The 20827-nt window shown below is 42.2% G+C and overlaps 1 protein-coding gene across 2 annotated transcripts in view; it reads left to right on the top strand.

Moving 5' to 3' along the window:
- Nucleotides 1–8332: 8332 nt before the first annotated feature.
- LOC110504046 (serine/threonine-protein kinase ULK2) overlaps nucleotides 8333–20827 on the top strand; it is a 61124-nt gene continuing 48629 nt past the window's right edge. For both annotated transcript variants that reach the window (XM_021582857.3, XM_021582856.3), the window contains exons 1-3: nucleotides 8333–9949; nucleotides 15589–15681; nucleotides 15884–15925. In XM_021582857.3, the coding sequence (XP_021438532.2) occupies nucleotides 9860–9949; nucleotides 15589–15681; nucleotides 15884–15925 (225 nt within the window). In that variant the 5' untranslated portion in view covers nucleotides 8333–9859. The remainder of the gene's footprint in view (nucleotides 9950–15588; nucleotides 15682–15883; nucleotides 15926–20827) is intronic.

The following is a 20827-nucleotide window of genomic DNA, read 5'->3' as shown; positions in this document are numbered from 1 at the left end:
TCTAACACATAAATGCTATCTTATCTCCTTGGTGCTTCAGCTTTATTTTCTCAAAATATGTTGGATGTTCAACACTTACAGTTGAAGTTTACATACACCTTAGCCAAATACATTTAAACTCAGTTTTAAACAATAACTGACATTTAATCCTATAAAAAAATCCCTGTTTAGGTCAGTTAGGATCAACACTTTATTTTAAGAATGTGAAATGTCAGAATAAGGGTGATAGTTTGTAATGTGATTTCCTTTATGGTGCATAGAGGTATTTAAAACCGTATTATAATCTCTCACCATAATAATAGAGTCTAGTGTTGCTTGTAGAGTTGATAAATTCTTACATATATTTTCAAAGAAGCTTGGATCATCATTATTTGGACCATATAGGTTAATAAGCATATCTGTTTATTGGCCAATACATATTTAAAATTATCCATCTACCTTGATGATCTGTTTGGACAATTTGCACATTTGGATCAAAATTACTGTTAATTAATATCATCACCCCTTTTGAATTTCTTTCAGTCCTTTTTCCACAAAACTTCATCTAAAATTGTTGAATGAGTTTCCTTTAAACAATAGATATTATATTATTTTTCTTTTAGCCAGGTAAATACTGACCGTCTTCTTTATTATCTGCTGAGCCATTACATTTATATCTGGCTATATTTATTTCACCACTTACCACAACGAGTTTCAATTGTATTTATCAAAATATATGTTTGTAGATGTACCATTAAAAAGTAACATGATGATTGGGTGTCCATATACAGTGCCTTGCGAAAGTATTCGGCCCCCTTGAACTTTGCGACCTTTTGCCACATTTCAGGCTTCAAACATAAAGATATAAAACTGTATTTTTTTGTGAAGAATCAACAACAAGTGGGACACAATCATGAAGTGGAACGACATTTATTGGATATTTCAAACTTTTTTAACAAATCAAAAACTGAAAAAGTGGGCGTGCAAAATTATTAATGTGCAATTCCAAAGGAGACATGATTAATGAATTGACACGAATCCCCCAAAAATTCTGTTGAAATTATTATACAAAAATCCCAGCTCTGTAGATTTTGCTGCGAGGGGGTAGAGTCATTAGATCATTTATTATGGTATTGTCCTTATGTATTTCATTTTTCGTCACAGGTCCAGTAATGGCTGAAGAATTGCAACATTTACCTAGAACTAATGCTGGTTTCCTGTTTGCTTATTTCCTTATACAGCTTATACAGAGTGCGGTCTTAGTGCAAGCATCCATCCGTCTGTGCTGGTAAATAAACAGCCACAAAAAGTATAGATGAAAACCCTCTTGGCAAATAGTGTGGTCTACAGCTTATCATAAGATACTCTACTTCAGGCGAGCAAAATCTAGAGACTTCCTTAGAATTCATGCACTAGCTGTTGTTTACAAATATGCACAGACCATTCCCCCTGGTCTTACCGGAGTGTGGTGTTCTATCCTGCCGGTGCAGCGTATATCTCACTAGCTGAATATCCATGTCTTCATTCAGCCACGATTCTGTGAAACATAAGATGCTACAGTTTCTGAAGTCCCGTTGGTAGGATATTCGTGATCGTACCTCGTCTAATTTACTGTCCAATGATTGTACGTTGGCAAGTAATACTGGCGCTAACGGCAGCTTTCCCACTCGACGTCTGCGAAACCTTACGAGGCACTCCGCTCTGTGTCCTCTGTACCTGCGTCTCTTTCTCTTGCCAATGACGGGGATGTGGCCTTGTCGGGTGTTCGAAGTAAACCCTGTGAGTCTTTGTCTAATCCGAGGTGAGTGACCGCTGTCCTGATATCCAGAAGCTCTTTTTTTCCCGTGAGATACGGTGGCAGAAACATTATGTACAACATAAGTTACAAATAACGTGGAAAAAAACACATAATTGGTTAGGTGCCTAATGTGGCAAAAGGTCGCAAAGTTCAAGGGGGCCGAATACTTTCGCAAGGCACTGTAGCTGTAGTATGATATTCACATTGCTACTAAGTAAACCTCCAATTGGTCCCCACTATTCCACCTGCTAAAAGCCCTCCTCATCCCGAGTTGGGTTGTCATCCCAATGTCCGGCAGACCACCTCCGACCCCCTGGATCCCATAGCCCCAGGAAGGCCGGGACGCATCCTTCGAAAAGAGCACACAGTGCCACCCACAGAAGAGAAGCAGATCAACCGCCAAATCAATATATAATTTTAAAAAATCCTGTTTATCTTATTTTCCATAATTCGCTATTAATATTTGAAGTAATGTAGACAATTTATGCAAATAATTTTACCTCTCACCAGTCTCGCCATTAGTAAAATTACATTTACATGGCAAACAATTAGTTTATTAGCAAACAATTATTGTGAATCATCCTATATTTTCCCTAACATCGTTTACGCCCTCGCAACAGTTGTGGGATACACACACAACCACACTCAACTCCTTTCCCCCACAACAACCATAGACTCCGATTCTCAACAGTTGCACTATCCCAGAGCCCAACTCAAGAAAGGTCTTGATTTATGAATGCATATACAGTTGCAGCTGTATCAGAAGGCCTGCAAAACTGTGCAAAAAAATAGCCAGAAATGGGGAGATTTGATTAACCATTGTCACGCCCTAGATGATGGAGGTCAAATATACCCCCTTCCCCTGAAACACCCACAACATGGTCCCCCGTAGTGACCATATTCCCAACCATGCAGTCAGACCTTTGATTTTGTGCCACCAGGGCCACAATAATATGCCCCCTCTCTGAATGTCTGAGTGTGACCCCCTCCCCATGGGTAACTGCAGCTAGTGTTGCCAGCACTGCCACTGCCTGGGTGGGGGCACCCCACCGGAATCCCCACCGGCTAGGTAGAAGGTCGACAAGGTTCTCAATAACAGCTTTGGGAATTCCTTGTATATTATGCTCTCCCAGCAGGGGGCTTTGGCTTTGCAGGACCAACCCTGCCAGGCAGGCTCGGAATCTTGAGTCTCTGACCACATTTTGACTGCATACAGGCCGCTTACAGCAGGCCCATAAAACAGATTGGGACTTCTTAGTATCTGAGTCGTTCAGGTCGGTGTCTAGGGTATAGGGTTGTGGACTGTTCCATCAATATAGGAACATAACTAAATAAATTTGATGTAGAATTTATTTGAAAAATGTTGTTCCCCATGATAGGACAATAAAAACAATTAGATGTAGAATTTATTTTAAAACACTGTTCCACCATGATAGGACAATAAATAAAGATGTATAATTCATTTAAAAAAATGTATATCCCTCATCTGCACAACATTGAAAGCTCTCTCACAACCCCTGCTAACACAACCCCTGCTAACAGAAATACGTTGGTTCTGGGATATGCAACCATTTCCTTTCTCACTCAACGCCACTTCCCGAAACACCAAAAAACACACACCACACCATCCATCCCGTGCCTTCTGTTTGCTGTGTTTTTATCTCCACCATGTTGAATTAGTGCTTTTGTGTTCCAATTAGTTATATTTCAATATAGATAGAACTATATTTTTTTGTTGTATTATTACAATCCATAACTGGGCTAGAATCGTGTGTTTCATTATTTTCCTCCTCTATGAGAACTTCGTAATTTTTTAAATAGCCATGGAGTGGTCTGTGTCTCTGAACAACTGGTTATCAATATACATGTTATCGACCACGAGAGCTACTGGTTTCCATTTCAATCTATTTTCCTTGAAAATTCGATACAGAACTTTACGCCGTTCTGCAATTCCCTTCGGGAACTGGTCATTCATGCCTATTTCCGTCCAGCAATTCTTTTAAAAATTATTTTATCTTTAAAGAAAGCAAATTTGGCAACGATTGGGCGTTCATACCTCTGTCCGAAGCGGTGTACACGTTCGAGATGGATTTTATCGATAGCTTCCCGTGTGATCTGAAGCGCTGTAAGGAGGAAGTCACTAACTACAGATTCAGGAACTTCTCCTTATTTCTCTTAGATTCTTGTAAGTATCAGATTCTCTCTCATGGATCTAGTCTGTATGTCAAGTAAGGCTTCTGTCAGAATGATGTTCTACTTAAGTTCATTAACTTCGGTTTCAATCTTGACTGTACCTTTTAGCTTGCTTGTGTCTTTCTCCAATGTCGCAGCTTTTTCGTCACTCATCTTGAGGCTTGCCTTCAACTCTTTTATATCCTTACTGACTAGTTCAAGTATACCCAGTTTGTCATTTATTGATTTTAACAGATCGGTTTCGACCTTTACCATTCCCGGTGGTGAAAATATTAAATCGTCTGTAGAAGAGTCACGTTTTCATTTTGAAATGGGTTCCACTGTCTTACTCTCCGTCATGTTTGTATTTGTCGATACATTTCTCTAGTCTTATGATTTGTTGTTATCCAGATTGAAGATTATTACTACAAAATAAAAGAGAGCCGCACACTCTTGAAGCTCAGATGCAAAAATGTAATACCAACTTTTCGACAGCCAAGCTGTCTTCATCAGGGTATAATCACAAACACTGCGGGATGACTCGTTTATATAGTGTCAAAAGACACAGGTGTCTGTAATCATGGCCAGGAGTGGCCTAATATCATTGGTTAATAATCAAATATTAAAATGTCATACAAAGAACAGCATACAAACAAATGGATAGCATACGATCATAGATTAATTTGACCATACAAGTTTACACACAATTACAATGGCAAAGTCACAATAATCACAAGAATGGCTTCAGATCAAAGTCTACGTTGATACCGAAGGGCGCAAGGGTCTTTAAATTAAAGATCCAGGCAGCCTCTCGTTTTAACAATAAATTATCAAGGTCACCCCCTCTCCTAGGGAGGGTGACATGTTCGATGCCAATATAAGGCAGAGACGAAATCGAGTGGCCTGCCTCCAAGAAGTGGGCCGCAACTGGATAAGTAAAGTTTTTACACCTAATGGTGCTGCGATGCTCTGAGATACGTACTTTTAATTCGCGCTTTGTTTTACCTACATAATTTTTACCACAAGGACAAGTTATAAGATAAATAACTGCCTTAGTGGAGCACGTAATAACACCTTTTATTGGGATCGATTTCCCTGTTTGTGGGTGTTTGAATGATCTATATTTATAAGTGCCATTGCATTGAGCACAGCCATTACATTTGTAATTTCCATCCAGTAGGGGCGCAAATAGACGTTGTACAGGAATATTTTAGGGTGGTAAATCAGAGTTTACCAATTGGTCTCTGAGATTTCTGCCCCGCGAGAATACGACCAAGGGAAGGTCCGAAAACACATTACCGAGACTATCATCGGATTTTAGGATGTGCCAATGTTTGTGAACAATTCCCTTAATTTGTTCAGAGCACTTTGAATAGCGGGTAGTTAGAACGCAATAATGCGTCTTTTTGCGAGATTGACCTTGAAAAAAGTCATGTCTCGTTTTGTTTAGAATTTTCTCAATGGTAATATTAATCTGATCATTCTTGTAGCCCCTCTCCTTGAACTTTCTTTGCGTCTCAGCCATATTTCTGTCGAAATCGGACTGTTTTTTGCAAATTCTTTTGATTCGACAGAATTGGCTGTAGGGCAAACTATTTTTTAAGGGAAGTGGGTGACAGAGATTATTACTACCAGGTGTAGGCCACACAAGCTCACAGTGGAAGCGCGTTCTTTGGAGTGATGGATCAGCTTCACCGTCTGGCATTCTGACAGACTAGTCTGGGCTTGGCGGATGCCAGGAGAACGCTACCTGCCCGAATGCGTAGTGCCAACTGTAAAGTTTGGTGGAGGAGGCTGGGGCTGTTTTTCATGGTTCATGGTGGACCCGTTAGTTCCAGTGAATGGGAAACCTTAACGCTACAGCATACAATGACATTCTAGACGATTCTGTGCTTCCAACTTTCTGGTAACATTTTGAGGAAGGCTCTTTCCAGTTTCAGCATTACAGTGCCCCATGCACAAATCGAAGTCCATACAGAAATGGTTTGTCAAGATCGGTGTGAAAGAACTTGACTGGCCTGCACAGAGCCCTGACCTCAACCCCATCGAACACCTTTGGGATGAATTGGAACAATGACTGCGAGCCAGGCCTAATCGCCCAACATCAGTGCCCGACCTCACTAATGCTCTTGTGGCTGAATGGAAGCAAGTCACTGCAGCATAGTTCCAACATCGAGTGGAAATCCTTCCCAGAAGAGAGGAGGCTGTTATGGCAACAACAAAAAAGGGGGGACCAATTCCATATTAATGCCAATGAATTTAGACTGAGATGTTCGAGGAGCACATGTCCACATACTTTTGATCATGTAGTGTAATTGAGGGAATATGTACATGTAGGTAGGGGTAAAGTGACTGTGCATAGATAATAAACAGAGAATAGCAGCAGCATGTGTGAAGGAATGTGAGTGTTTGTTGTCAATATGCATGTGTGTGCGGTTAGAGTCCGGTGAGGGTACATCGAGCCTGTGCAAGAGAGTCAGTACAGAAAATAATTCTAAATCATAATAAAATAAGGGGGACAATGCAAATAGTCTGGGCAGCAATTGGATTAACTGTTAAGGATCCTTTTGGTCCCAGAGTTGCTGAGGACTACCATGCGGTAGCAGAGAGAACAGTCTAAGACTTGGGTGGCTGGAGTCTTTAACCATTTTAAGGACATTCCTCTGACACGGCCTGGTATAGAGGTCCCGGATGGCAGGAAGCTTGGCACCAGTGAAGTACTGGGCCGTACACACTACCCTCTGTAGCAGTTGCCATACCAAGCGGTCAGAATGCTCTTTATGGTGCAGCTGTAGAACTTTTTGAGGACCTGTAGATGCTCAAAAAGCACCCAACATAGTGACATGCTGCCACGTCTGGACTCCCAGAGGACCCCTCCACCTTTCCACCTTTCAACAGGAGAAACCTTCCAAACCTCTCCTTTTTTTTATTTTTATTTTTTATTTTACCTTTATTTAACCAGGCAAGTCAGTTAAGAACAAATTCTTATTTTCAATGACGGCCTGGGAACAGTGGGTTAACTGCCTGTTCAGGGGCAGAACGACAGATTTGTACCTTGTCAGCTCGGGGGTTTGAACTCGCAACCTTCCGGTTACTAGTCCAACGCTCTAACCACTAGGCTACCCTGTCAGGATACACCATACCAAAGGCTTATCCAAGCAACTAACCCAACTATTGTATTGACCAATTGATTAAATATAATTGCATATAAGGCCTGTCTTTGTTTTCCTGTTATGTCCATGCACACACGGAAATCTAATTAGCAAAATACACAAACAAAAATTGAATGCAAATTAATCTCCATGAAGAACAGCAAGTCACACTAATAAACTATAGGCCTACTTAGTTCATGCACAAATTAATTAATAAAGGATCCAGGACATTAAGTGACAAGGGAGTCAACAGTTTTTATTTTTCAAATGTGATCAAGGGATATGTCATACCTGAATAAATCCAAAAGGGGGCAACATATACAAAGCAAAGGCATGAAGGACCAGTCTGGAGTTTACAATCAGATGCTCGAATGATAATGAAAATCTCAGGTAGCCTATCACTGCCTCTAGAACACTAGAGGGGGCTGACCATGGCATGTGGTACATATACATCCTTGGGGTATTTAGGATTGAAATATCATCTCAAGACATAGTGAGATAAGGATATCAAATTACTGTACACGTGATGACAGTCGATAGGCTAAATTTGTTAATGATACAGTACGTTTGTCATTTAGCAGACGTTCTTATCTAGAGTGACTTGCAGGAGCAATTAGGGTTAAGTGCCTTGCTCGAGGGTACATCTGCATATTTTTTTACCTAGTCAGTCAACGAATCAGTAAATCTGACATTTTCGAGTTTCCTAGATCCAACAAGCACATGAACGCGGCATTTATCTTATGGGTGTCAGTCAAACAATTGTATGGTTTCTGTTTTTTAATCAAACATACCTTGCTTCTGGTAGATCCATACCAGTTAAATGAACAGCAAAAGATGCAATTACAACAGACTTTAGTTTTTTTTTCTTTGTATTATTGAAATTACAATACAATTACAAATAAGCATAGGACATAACTACACATATATTGTATTCTTATGAAATTAAACAAAAATGATGAATGAAAATCACTACACATGAATTTGCCAGTGACAACAGTTTAATTAAAGTGAAAGTACCTCCAATCAAATACAAAGAAAAAGGTCAGGGGTTCCAATTGTAAACCTAAGGTAGAGTTGTAAGAATAAATATTGTTTTTTGTCATTGAATAATTCATAATATTTGATTAAATATTCGATTTCAAGTTTTAAAAAATATTGCATTTGGGAACTGATATTTGATTTTGTGCAAGTAAAATGTACCATAGAGAATGAAGAAATTAACAATTAATTCAGTAGGAGTAGGGGAAACTTTTATACACAGCTTATAAGTGTGACTGTGAAGTTATTTTGGAGGGACCTAGTAATTACATATTTAATTGAATTAATACGATCCATATATTGACAATGAAGGATGTAATATGTTGTTATTCAAATTAAATCAATGCTACAAAAACGAGATTTTAGTTCTGGGCTAACCGAGATGACCGATGACACCATGGAACTATCATTCGTGGAGGAGGGTATATTGCGCATTGACGTAGTCCGCGGAGGGATATCGTGTAAAATATGTGTCACGGTACTCTTTTCGCAATTTGCTCTGTATTGACATTGGTAGCGTGTCAGCAGACAACGCTGTACCTGGTCAATGTGATGGGAAAGGACAAGAAAACCAAAAACGAATATTCAGGTGAAGCGTAATAAGGGACATACGTTGAATGGTTTTACTTGTCGTACTGTAAAGGTTAACTTGAATCGGTTGCCATTTTCTTGCTGACCCAATGATTTTCGCCCTGTGACTGAGATGTGATGACCCAATGATGAAAATCAAGGAATTTGAATAGATGCATTTTGGATTACATTGAAGAGAATCGCACGAACATCAATGTTTTCGAAGAGGAGAGACGTCACCTGGTTTGAACATCTCGCCACAAGAGGACTATTATGACAGCGTTAGCTGGCTGTGACTTACACAAATTCTATTCAAACTCATTGGTGTTGCATTTCATAGTTTTTCAGGCACATATATAACGTTCGGCCTGTATTTTGTATTTTCTTGCGATAATCTGAAAATCACAAATTGATGTCCGTCCATTCAATTGATATTCTGTTTAGTTAGCATGAAGCTAACGTTAAAGGTAGCTAGCTAGCTAACTATATACAATGTTGTTAGCATGGTTGCTTGCCAGCTACAATGCATGGACAATATGACGCTTGTCGTCGCAGCATGTCACTCTGGTTATATAGTTGAAGTGTTTATGGGTGTTTGAAGCTTGCAATCTATTTATCCAGGACACTTGACATCATGTAGAATGTCTGGCAAAGCAGTTTTTGAGCTAATTTGTTTGCCATCTAAATGCATATTTAACTAGCTAACTAGCCAGTTTGCAACGCTAGCAATCTGGGTCAGAAAATGACAGCTGGCAGTAGGGACTGACATGGTGTACCTTGGGATTGTGGCCAGCCATGTGTACAGCTGACTGCAGTGTCTGAATGTGGAAATAGTTAAAGGTAAAGCCTTATATAATCTGTTGTAATTGGCTACTGACAGGGAAGAATTTGACACTAGCTCCAGTTTTGCATCCCATTTTAAACGTGATCAGTTGCATCATCACCTGGCTGTTTCTCAGGCAATATCAAAGGTGGACTGGAATGCATGCTTGTCCTTGTAAAACTGACTTGTATTCTGTTAACGCCACAATCACTAGTTTGCTTGACAGCTAAATCAAGGTTCCACTATCAAAAGAGAGCATCCTTCAAAGTGCATTACTGAAGAAAGAACCTTTTGACACCTGACCTAAATTGGACGGTTACGTTGACAATGGAGACTGTTGGAGACTTTGAATACAGCAGAAAGGACCTGGTGGGACATGGTGCTTTTGCTGTGGTGTTCAAAGGAAGGCACAGAAAGGTAAATATCTGGAACATTAAAGGTCTGCATCTCCATCTTTCCCATTGCATTGCTTGCCTCCTCCCTACTCCTTCCCTACCTTCCCTCTCCTCTATTTGTCTCTGAGGTTATGTGAGAGTGGTGACGTTTATATCAATCTGGGTCAATGGCATTGCACTGCAGTAAATTAACTGTTATTTGGCATCATTTTGTTTAGTTTTCCTTCAACTAACTAGATGTTTAAATATTTGTTATTAGTGATGCAAGTATTGCAATGACATACAATTATATCCATTTACAGGCTTACCTTGTTCAAATATAACAATGTGATTGATTATGCATGTTATTGTTTCATAAGCCTCGATCATGCGATGTTGTGCAATCTTGCGTTATGGTCTGGCACTGGGGTGCATTGAGATGCCAGCCGTTCATTCATGAAACGGATGACTCAAACAGCAGTGAATAGCTCACTGACGCAGCCAGCCTAGACAAGGTGGAGAGAAAGGAGCATGTCTTCTTGTTTTTCCTCCTCAAGAGGTCTTCTTTCTCCATCTTCAGTGATGAAATGAGCCATGATAATAGTCTACACATCAATGCTTTCTTGACAGTGCTTTATTTTTTATATGACCAATACAATGAGATGATAGTCTAGTGATGATACATTCGTTCTATTAGCTTGATTGGTCACACACCAGTGATAACAAAGCATCTTGACTGACTGACAGGACGGTGGTGACTGTCCATGATGGGGATGTGGACCAAACTGTTCTGTTGATCAAGGCACAGCTGAAGGACGGTCAGAGAGGAGAGAATGTTACTTATGTCTGAGCCTGCTCCACATCTATCTCACTGTGTGATGCTTCCAGGGATGATGTCATCATGCTACCCTATTGCCACAGTTGCTCGCGAGTCTGTGTATCCACATCCATTCCCCCCCACATTGTCAGCAAAGCATTTTAGTGTCTCCCCTCTTAACAATGGAGAGACTTTTTAAAATTCAAATTTTAGTTAATTTAGTACAATTCTACACATAATGCCATAGGGTTGGAGAGAGACTGACCTAACAAAATCAATGGGGGCCCCCAGCAGGTAATTCTATGCTAATAACAAGTTTGGATAGCTGTCTGCAAAACTAATTTAGCAATCTAAATAGTTTCGCTGATATGGACTAAATGACTGACTGTCAGAGTCTTACATAACAAGGGAAAAACTGGTAATGCACAACCAAATTTCAAAATTGCACCTTGTGTATTCTAACTTGCAACAGTAAGTTGACACTCAGAATTAGTTCCTAAATTGAAACTGGAAATTGATCCGAGGGCCTTCATGCGGCCCATGGGCTGACAGTTGCCCATCCCTGATTTAGACAGTGGGACCTCGTCTGCATTTGCATGTTGTCTTTTCTATTCTGGATTTTGTCTTACACAATCTAGTTTTGTTTTACACTCTGGATAAGAGCGTCTGCTAAATTACTAAAATGTACATTTCTCTCGCTACATTGGTGACCAGGGTGGGATCTAGAGCTGGGCGGTATACCTGTATTTTACGATATATTGATTGATACATGGAGCTCTTTGGGTTTTTACTTCTATATAGTATTTTAATATTTTGTCAAATGGGATAGGCCGTGTGTAACATCCATTCTTATAGTTTACTTCGCTAATTGAGTCTTCTCTTTCTGCTCGCTCTCCATGCCTCTTTCCACACAGACCTAACCCTGCCCCGTCACCCAAGGAGTGCATTTGTTGTTCCTCGACCATGAGACACTTGCATTCAGTCTGCATGGTCAATGCAGCACATGCTACAATGTTGATGACAATGATGCTGTTTTCACTTTGCTTCTTAGTATAACTCCACTAGCGTTCTATAATCACACTATTAGTTTGTTTCTTACGATACAAACTAGCTGTTTGCAGATGTATTTTCTTAGCAAGTTGGGCCTAAATCTTCTTAGCCACTAATTGCTAGTTAGCTAACTAGTCAGAACAAAGGTAATTAGCTATACAGCCTGATAATACAGTTTCAGTGATGGTATAGACTTAAATCATGCTTGTGCAAAAGTATCTTCTAAAGCAAAGCGGAAAGTGCAAAGTAAGAATATGTTAGCTACATGAAGTAGCTAAGAGAAAACATTCAATGTAGTCAAAGATTATAGGGTCTCCTAGGAAAAACTTGTCAACACTTTGCTTCCTAACCTGTCACAATAACTCCTCCCTGGCGTTTTCATTAGTTGTCAGTACTATTATATTATACTATTATAACTATAGAATTAGAGTAATCATTCTATTTCTATGATTCCAACAGTTCAAGTAAAAAAATTGTGACATCCGCCGAATACAACGTGTAGACCTTACAGTGAAATGCTTACTTACAAACCCTTAAACAACAATGCAGTTTTAGGGAAAAAAAGTCAACTATTTCCTATAAACTATAAAAAATAGTCGTACCCCCAATAAAGGTGATTTTTCCCAATAAATTACTGTGAGTTTATATATGGAGTGTGCGACTCTTAAAAAAAAATAAAAGGTTTATTCGCCATTAGTCAGCACCTCCACACAAAATAATGTTTCTGGGTGTGCGCCAGCTCATGTTTTTTAAGAAATTATTTACTAAAATCAACTGAAGTAAAAATAAATAATAAATAAACAGAAACAATAAAATAACAGTAGTGAGGCTATACGCAGGGGGTACTGGTACAGATTCAATGTGCGGGGCACTGGTAAGTCAATGTTATTGAGGTAGCCTATGGGGCCTGGGCACACACATGCTCCTAAAGAGAAGCATGTGTTGATGACAGTCTCCATCAGAGGTCCAGGATTTTGGCATTTCTGGACTGCGACATTGTAAAATTGTGCCCTCTACGGCACTTGCTATACAGTGCATTCGGAAAGTATTCAGACCCCTTGATTCCACATTTTGTTACATTACAGCCTTATTCTAAAGTTGACAAACATTTTTTATTTTATCAATCTCCACATAATACCCCATAATGACAAAGCAGTTTTTTGCTTATTTACAAAAAATAAAAACAGAAATACTTTATTTATGAGTAATACCTTATTTATTCAGAGTTCAGGGGCATCCTGTTTCCATTGTTCATCCTTGAGATGTTTTTAGAACTTGGAGTCCATGTGTGGTCAATTCAATTGATTGGACATGATTTGGAAAAGCACACATCTGTCTATATATGGTCCCACAGTTGACAGTGCATGTCAGAGAAAAAAAACAAGCCGTAAGGTGGAAGGAATTGTCCGTAGAGCTCCGTGGCAGGATTGTGTCGAGGCACCAATCTGGGGAAGAGTACTTAAAAATTCTGCAGCATTGAAGGTCCCCAAGAAGACAGTGAACTCAGAGTTGTCCGCTCGGCCTAACTGAGCAATCGGGAAAGAAGGGCTTTGGTCAGGGAGGTGACCATGAGCCCGATGATCACTTTGACAGAGCTACAGAGTTTCTCTGTGGAGATGGCAGAACATTCCAGAAGAACAACCATATCTGCAGCACTCCAGCAATCAGGCCTTAATGGTGGTGGCCTGAAGGAAGGCACTCCTTGGTAAAAGGCACATGACAACCCGCTTGTAGTTTTCCAAAATAAACCCAAAGGACTCTCAGACCATGGTTAACAGTATTGTCTGGTCTGATGAAACCAAGATTGAACTCTTTGGCCTAAATGCCAAGCGTCACGTCTGGAGGAAACCTGGCACCATCCCTATGGCGAAGCATGATGGTGGCATCATCATGCTATGGGGATGTTTTTCAGCTGCAGGGACTGGGAGACTAGTTAGGATCGAGAGGAAGATGAACAGAGCAAAGTACAGAGTTCCTTGATGAAAACCTGCTCCAAAGTGCTCGGGACCTCAGACTGGGACAAAGGTTCACCTTCAAACAGGACAACGACCCTAAGCATACAGCCAAGAGAATGCTGGAGTGGCTTCGGGACATGTTTCTAAATGTCCTTGAGTGGTCCAGCCAGAGCCCGTACTTGAACCCGATCTAACATTTCTGAAGAGACCTGAAAATAGCTGTGCAGTGAAGCTCCCCATCCAACCTGACAGAGCTTGAGAGTATCTGCAGAGAAAAGTGGGAGAAATTCCCCAAATACAGTTGCCAAGCTTGTAGCGTCATAACCAAGAACACTCAAGGCTGTAATCGCTGCCAAAGGTGCTTCAAAAAAGTACTGAGTAAAGGGTCTGAATACCTATGTAAATGTGATATTTCTGGGGGTTTTCATTTATAAATTGCTGAAATTTCAAATCTGTTTTTGCTTTGTCATTATGCGGTATTGTGTGTAGATTGAGACAAAACCATTTAGTAGATTTTAGAATAAGGATGTAACAACAAAATGTGGAGAAAGTCAAAGGGTCTGAATACTTTCAGAATGCACTGTACATTGTTTGGTAGGTTACACAAATACTGCCTGAGACACCTGATTTTTGTCTCTGTGCTCAATTAACTGTGAAACACTGTGTGATGGTGTTCTTTGTTCGCATGCGTGAAATGTACGTTATGGAAAACATGTCTCGCACTGTCATTTTTGGCAGAATACGATTTTGGCACTTTAAGAAGGTTAGTAGGGAAGTTAATCATTTAAACCACTTAAATATACTCACATTGTAGTTGAAACTCAAATATTAATTTCCCAACTGCTTTTAAAAAAAAATCCTACAGGCTCTTTAACATTCTCCATACCTTCTATTCCAATGCATCAACATTGTGCATGCCCACCAAACTTTATTGTATTGCTGAGCACATTGTACAACTATTTTGAGGGAAAGTTGTATTGCAAGGGAAGCAATACAGTACCAGTCAAAAGTTTGGATATACCTACTCATTCAATGGTTTTTCTTTATTTTTGCTATTTTTAACATCGTAGAATAATGGTGAAGACATCAAAACTATGAATTAACACACACATGGAATCATGTAGTAACCAAAAAGGTGTTAAACAAATATTTTTTATTCTTCAAAGTAGCCAACATTTGCCTGACGACAGCTTTGCCCACTTTTGGCATTCTCATAAGAATGTTTTGCTCTCATTTACAAACAAATTATTATTTACAATGACAGCCTACCCCGGCCAAACCCTACCTCAGGCAATGCTGGGCCAGTTGTGCACCGCCCTGTGTGACTTGCAATCACCGGCCGTGATGCAGTGCCACTGGGGAGAACAAACAAGATATTCCTATTTGGTAAAATAACAAATCCATATTATGACAAGTACAGCTCAAATAAGCAAAGAGAAACGACAGTCCATTAAGACATTAAGGTCGGTCAATCCGGAAAATTGGAAGTTCTTCAAGTGCAGTTGCAAAAACCATCAAGCGCATGATAACTGTCAAGCGCATGATAACTGTCAAGCGCATGATAACTGTCAAGCGCATGATAACTGTCAAGCGCATGATAACTCATTTGACTGTTTCTTCATTCAGTCTATCTGATTGAAACTTAAGAAACCTGTGTTTGGTTTATTGTCCAAGATATCCCCATGTATCTCTCTCACAAATGATGATACACAGTGCACACAAAGCAATTAAAGGCCAGTTGGCCTGAGCTTTACACACACAAGCTTCCCTTGGCATTAGTGTAAGTGATGGAGGAACTGAACATGTTTAAAGGGATTTTAACTAGTTGTTCCTTTATGTCACTCCTTCCTCCGACTGCAGAAGACTGATTGGGAGGTGGCGGTCAAGAGCATTACCAAGAAGAACCTCTCCAAGTCCCAGATCCTGCTTGGCAAGGAAATCAAAATCCTCAAGGTGAGTAGTATGCTTAACCTAATTCCTTCTCACTTATCTTGGAAACATATTTAAAGAATTAGTTGACATCGATCTTCCATTAGTCATCATGTTTGACTGAAAGGCCTTGACTTATAAATCTAAATAGAAGCCAGTTGTCACGTCAAAGGTACAGTAGCTAATGCATCACTAATGTACTTGTTTTCTTCATGACTTTTTCCAGGAACTTCAACATGAGAACATTGTGGCGCTTTATGATGTCCAGGTAAGTCCTTATCTTGTTTTCCATTGAAGTAAGGTAGAGCTCAGTTGATTGCAGGTAGACCGAGTGTGTCTACTGTGTTAGCCTAGCGTGACTACTACAGCCGAGTTGGCCGAGTGTCGCTGCTACAGCCGCCGAGTTGGCCGAGCGTCGCTGCTACAGCCGCCGAGTTGGCCGAGCGTCGCTACTACAGCCGCCGAGTTGGCCGAGCGTCGCTACTACAGCCGCCGAGTTGGCCCGAGCGTCGCTACTACAGCCGCCGAGTTGGCCCGAGCGTCGCTACTACAGCCGCCGAGTTGGCCCGAGCGTCGCTACTACAGCCGCCGAGTTGGCCCGAGCGTCGCTACTACAGCCGCCGAGTTGGCCCGAGCGTCGCTACTACAGCCGCCGAGTTGGCCCGAGCGTCGCTACTACAGCCGCCGAGTTGGCCGAGCGTCGCTACTACAGCCGCCGAGTTGGCCCGAGCGTCACTACTACAGCCGCCGAGTTGGCCGAGCGTCGCTACTACAGCCGCCGAGTTGGCCGAGCGTCGCTACTACAGCCGCCGAGTTGGCCCGAGCGTCGCTACTACAGCCGCCGAGTTGGCCCGAGCGTCGCTACTACAGCCGCCGAGTTGGCCCGAGCGTCGCTACTACAGCCGCCGAGTTGGCCCGAGCGTCGCTACTACAGCCGCCGAGTTGGCCCGAGCGTCGCTACTACAGCCGCCGAGTTGGCCCGAGCGTCGCTACTACAGCCGCCGAGTTGGCCCGAGCGTCGCTACTACAGCCGCCGAGTTGGCCCGAGCGTCGCTACTACAGCCGCCGAGTTGGCCCGAGCGTCGCTACTACAGCCGCCGAGTTGGCCGAGCGTCACTACTACAGCCGCCGAGTTGGCCCGAGCGTCGCTACTACAGCCGCCGAGTTGGCCCGAGCGTCGCTACTACAGCCGCCGAGTTGGCCCGAGCGTCGCTACTACAGCCGCCGAGTTGGCCCGAGCGTCGCTACTACAGCCGCCGAGTTGGCCCGAGCGTCGCTACTACAGCCGCCGAGTTGGCCCGAGCGTCGCTAAAACTCAAGAGGCTGCATACTGACTGAGCTTCCAGTTCACTCAGGTGCTTTTTATACTGACCGGTCTTCGTTTCATCTAGCCATTCTCAACAACAGTGCTCAATTAGACCTAAATGACTGGAAGCAAATTGTTTGAGTCATTATAACTAGCAAAATTGTACAGTGCAGGGCAATGCAGCAGCATACAGGCAGAAGACTCTCGATCACAAGCTGACCAGTGAGCCAGACAAACACATTAGAATGGGTTGCCACGCTCCTGAGTAGACCTTTTCTGTGTTTATCCGATCCATCTGGAGCTGCCTGCATATGTCCAGAGTAGAAGTCTGTGTGTAAGTCAGTGGTCATGATGTGTAAACCATTAACTCTGACAGATCACTGACTGGTGGGCCAAGGCTGTGACCACTGACTGACTGGTGGAGCCTGGGATCTTCTCAGTCACATGACACCACGTGACTGGCCATGGTTGTACCAGCAGCATGCATTGTACGGCCCAACATCTCCCTGGTCGCCAATCAGAACTCACCACCAGTGATGTGTCCAGGGGCAGGGTCGTCCAAGGTGGGGGACAAAATGGCCGCCACCAAAGGTCATGCGTTAGTCGAGCTCATCATGACCTTACTTCATGGTGACTAGTAAACCTGTAGCTTTGGTTCAGCATGGAAATCACTGAGAGCCTTCTGTTAAAGAACAGGGAACAGCCTTTGAAACACCAGCTCAGCCCTGTGTGGGCTTCATTGTTCACTCCATGGTTAGCAGGTAGCGCTATGAGTCTCTCTGCATTCTCTAGCTATAAAAAGCCTTTCCGGTAGGGCTCCACCCAATTGGGAGAGATTGAAAGAATGGTATTAGAGAGAGCTATTGAAGTGATGATCAAGCAGCGCTGCCCACACGGCGAGGCACTTCCTGTGTGTATGTAAGCCTCCCACCGGGACCCTGCTCTACCCATCCGGCCCTCCTCCCTTCATCCCTCCGGCCACGCCCCTGATGTAATCACCACTTATAGTGTCAAACATTTCCGTTATGCTAATGTAGTGTGTGATGTAAAATGTGTTTGAAAAGTCCCTTGTCAATGCTGAACAGACTGGATGAGTGGAAGTAGGTTACATCCACTAATACAGGCACTAGATGCCGATGTATCTTTTCATACCCCTTATGATTAAGATTTGGATTGGGTGTCAGGGAATCTGATCCTAGATATGTGATTAGGGGGATGGCCAACTTCTAACTTCTGAATAGGATTGCCACAGAACACTCCCCATAACTGAAGACACTGGTTTGGGCTTTGTGTGTAGCTTGTCTTAGAGTCTGTCTCTTGCTCCCCACTCTCCTCCCATTGGCAGGGCTGTACTCTCCCTGGGCCATCACTCGCCTCTGCAGCTGTCGCCTTTGGCACACAGGCAGTGGGGCTTAGAGATGCCGTCTGAAAGGAAAGAGAGAAAAGACTGCAGCTTCGGCATTTAGAGGGAGATGAAGATAGTGTTGCAGTGTTAGAGATGGGTGTTAGGCCTCCAAGCGTCCTCTCTTTCTAGGCTTTCTTTTCACTCTCTCTTTCTATTGCACTCATTTCTCTTCTTTGTTTCTTCCCATGGTCTTTGTCTATTTAGTTGTCTCTCGTGTCTCTGTCGCGCTCTGTCGCTCGCGCGCTCTCTGTCTCTCGCTCGCGCGCTCTCTGACAGGCTATATACAGTAGCGAAGCTACATACAGACACCGGTTAGTCAGGCTGATTGAGGTAGTATGTACAGTGGGGCAAAAAGTATTTAGTCAGCCACCAATTGTGTAAGTTCTCCCACTTAAAAAGATGAGAGGCCTGTAATTTTCATCATAGGTACACTTCAACTATGACAGACAAAATGAGAAAAAAAATCCAGAAAATCACATTGTAGGATTTTTTATGAATTTATTTGCAAATTGTGTTGGAAAATAAGTATTATGGGAGAACTTGCACAATTGGTGGCTGACTAAATACTTTTTTGCCCCACTGTACATCTAGATATGGTTAAAGTGACTATGCATATATGATGAACAGAGAGTAGCAGTAGCGTAAAAGAGGGGTTGGTGGGTGGGACACAATACAGATAGCCCGGTTAGCCAATATGCTGGAGCACTGGTTGGTCGGCCCAATTGAGGTAGTATGTACATGAATGTATAGTTAAAGTGACTATGCATATATGTTAACCAGAGAATAGCAGCAGTGTAAAAAGAGGGGTTGGGGGCACACAATGCAAATTGTCCGGGTAGCCATTTGATTTCCTGTTCAGGAGTCTTATGGCTTGGGGGTAAAAACTTTTGAGAAGCCTTTTTGTCCTAGACTTGGCACTCCGGTACCGCTTGCCATGTGGTAGTAGAGAGAACAGTCTACGACTGGGGTGGCTGGGGTCTTGGACAATTTATAGGGCCTTCCTCTGCCTGGTGTAGAGGTCCTGGATGGCAGGCAGCTTAGCCCTGTGATGTACTGGGCCGTAGTGCCTTGCGGTGATGTACTCTCTAGTGCCTTGCGGTCGGAGGCCGAGCAATTGCCGTACCAGATAGTGATGCAACCAGTCAGGAAGCTCTTGTTCTGTCGCAGTCTCTAGCTCGCTCTCTCCGTCTCTCGCTCGATGTCGCCATTTAGAGTGTAGCTAATTATTGCACTATTGTATCTAAACCGTTGTGAAATATACTTTCAATATATACAAGTAATGTATTTTTAGCTTTTTTGAAGATGATGTACAATAACAAAAGTAAAAGACATAAAAATTTTACTTAAGAATGGGAAGCATCAAAATGGCACACAAAACTGATCTACCGCTTCTTAGACTTGCTTTTAAATAGAATGAAAGATCTACAACTCACAATTCTTTGTGAATTTGGTCAGGTCACCCAAAAAGTAACAGCCCCAGACCGAGGGTGATTGACCGTCATCTTGAACTTCTTCCATTTTCTAATAATTGCGCCAACAGTTGTTGCCTTCTCACCAAGTATTTTATACAGGTAACGAGTTCAAACAGGTGCAGTTAATACAGGTAATGAGTGGAGAACAGGAAGGCTTCTTAAAGAAAAACAAACAGGTCTGTTGAAGTGGCACCACCTCAGTTGAGGTGGGGGGCGTCTGGTGGTTATCGATGCCACAACGCTGAAATGCCTATTAAGAAAGTGTGGTCTGTTTACAGTCGACGGTCATTAGCTGAGGGTAGGAGCACTGTCGCTGGGTGTTTGTAGGAGTGTGAGGTGGTGCCTCGTTAGAGAACGCTGCTGGGGCACATTGACCTTTTGAAAGGCCCGCTGCACTGTGAGGGCTCCTTTAGATCTCAATGTGGGCAAACCATAAAGCCTAGCCTACAGACACACATCACAGATGTTGTGATATCAGTCATTCATGTGTAGTATACAGTGCACACTGAGGGCTATACATGGAGACTTCCACTCACATGCTGACCCCACCACCCGCGTCGTGTTCGCAAGCGTTGCAAAATAAATTAAAACATACACTACCATTCAAAAGTTTGGGGTCACTTGGAAATGTCCTTGTTTTTGAAAGAAAAGCACACACAAATTGTCCATTTAAAATAACATCAAATTGATCAGAAATACAGTGAAGACTTTGTTAATGTTGTAAATGACTATGGTTGCTGGAAACGGCAGATTTTTTATGGAAGATCTGAATAGGCGTACAGAGGCCCATTATCAGCAACCATCACTCCTGTGTTCCAATGGCACGTTGTGTTAGCTAATCCAAGTTTATCATTTTTAAAGGCTAATTGATCATTAGAAAACTCTTTTGCAATTATGTTAGCACAGCTGAAAACTGTTATGCTGATAGAAGAAGCAATAAAACTGCCATTTAGACTGGTTGAGGATCTGGAGCATCAGCATTTGTGG

This window comes from Oncorhynchus mykiss, chromosome 24 (genome assembly GCF_057628025.1).
Source record: "Oncorhynchus mykiss isolate SJ-2025 chromosome 24, ASM5762802v1, whole genome shotgun sequence".
In the NCBI taxonomy this organism is placed as follows: Eukaryota; Metazoa; Chordata; class Actinopteri; order Salmoniformes; family Salmonidae; genus Oncorhynchus; species Oncorhynchus mykiss.
The sequence above is the reverse complement of the archived record's forward strand: the minus strand, read 5'-3'. Positions and strand labels throughout refer to the sequence as shown.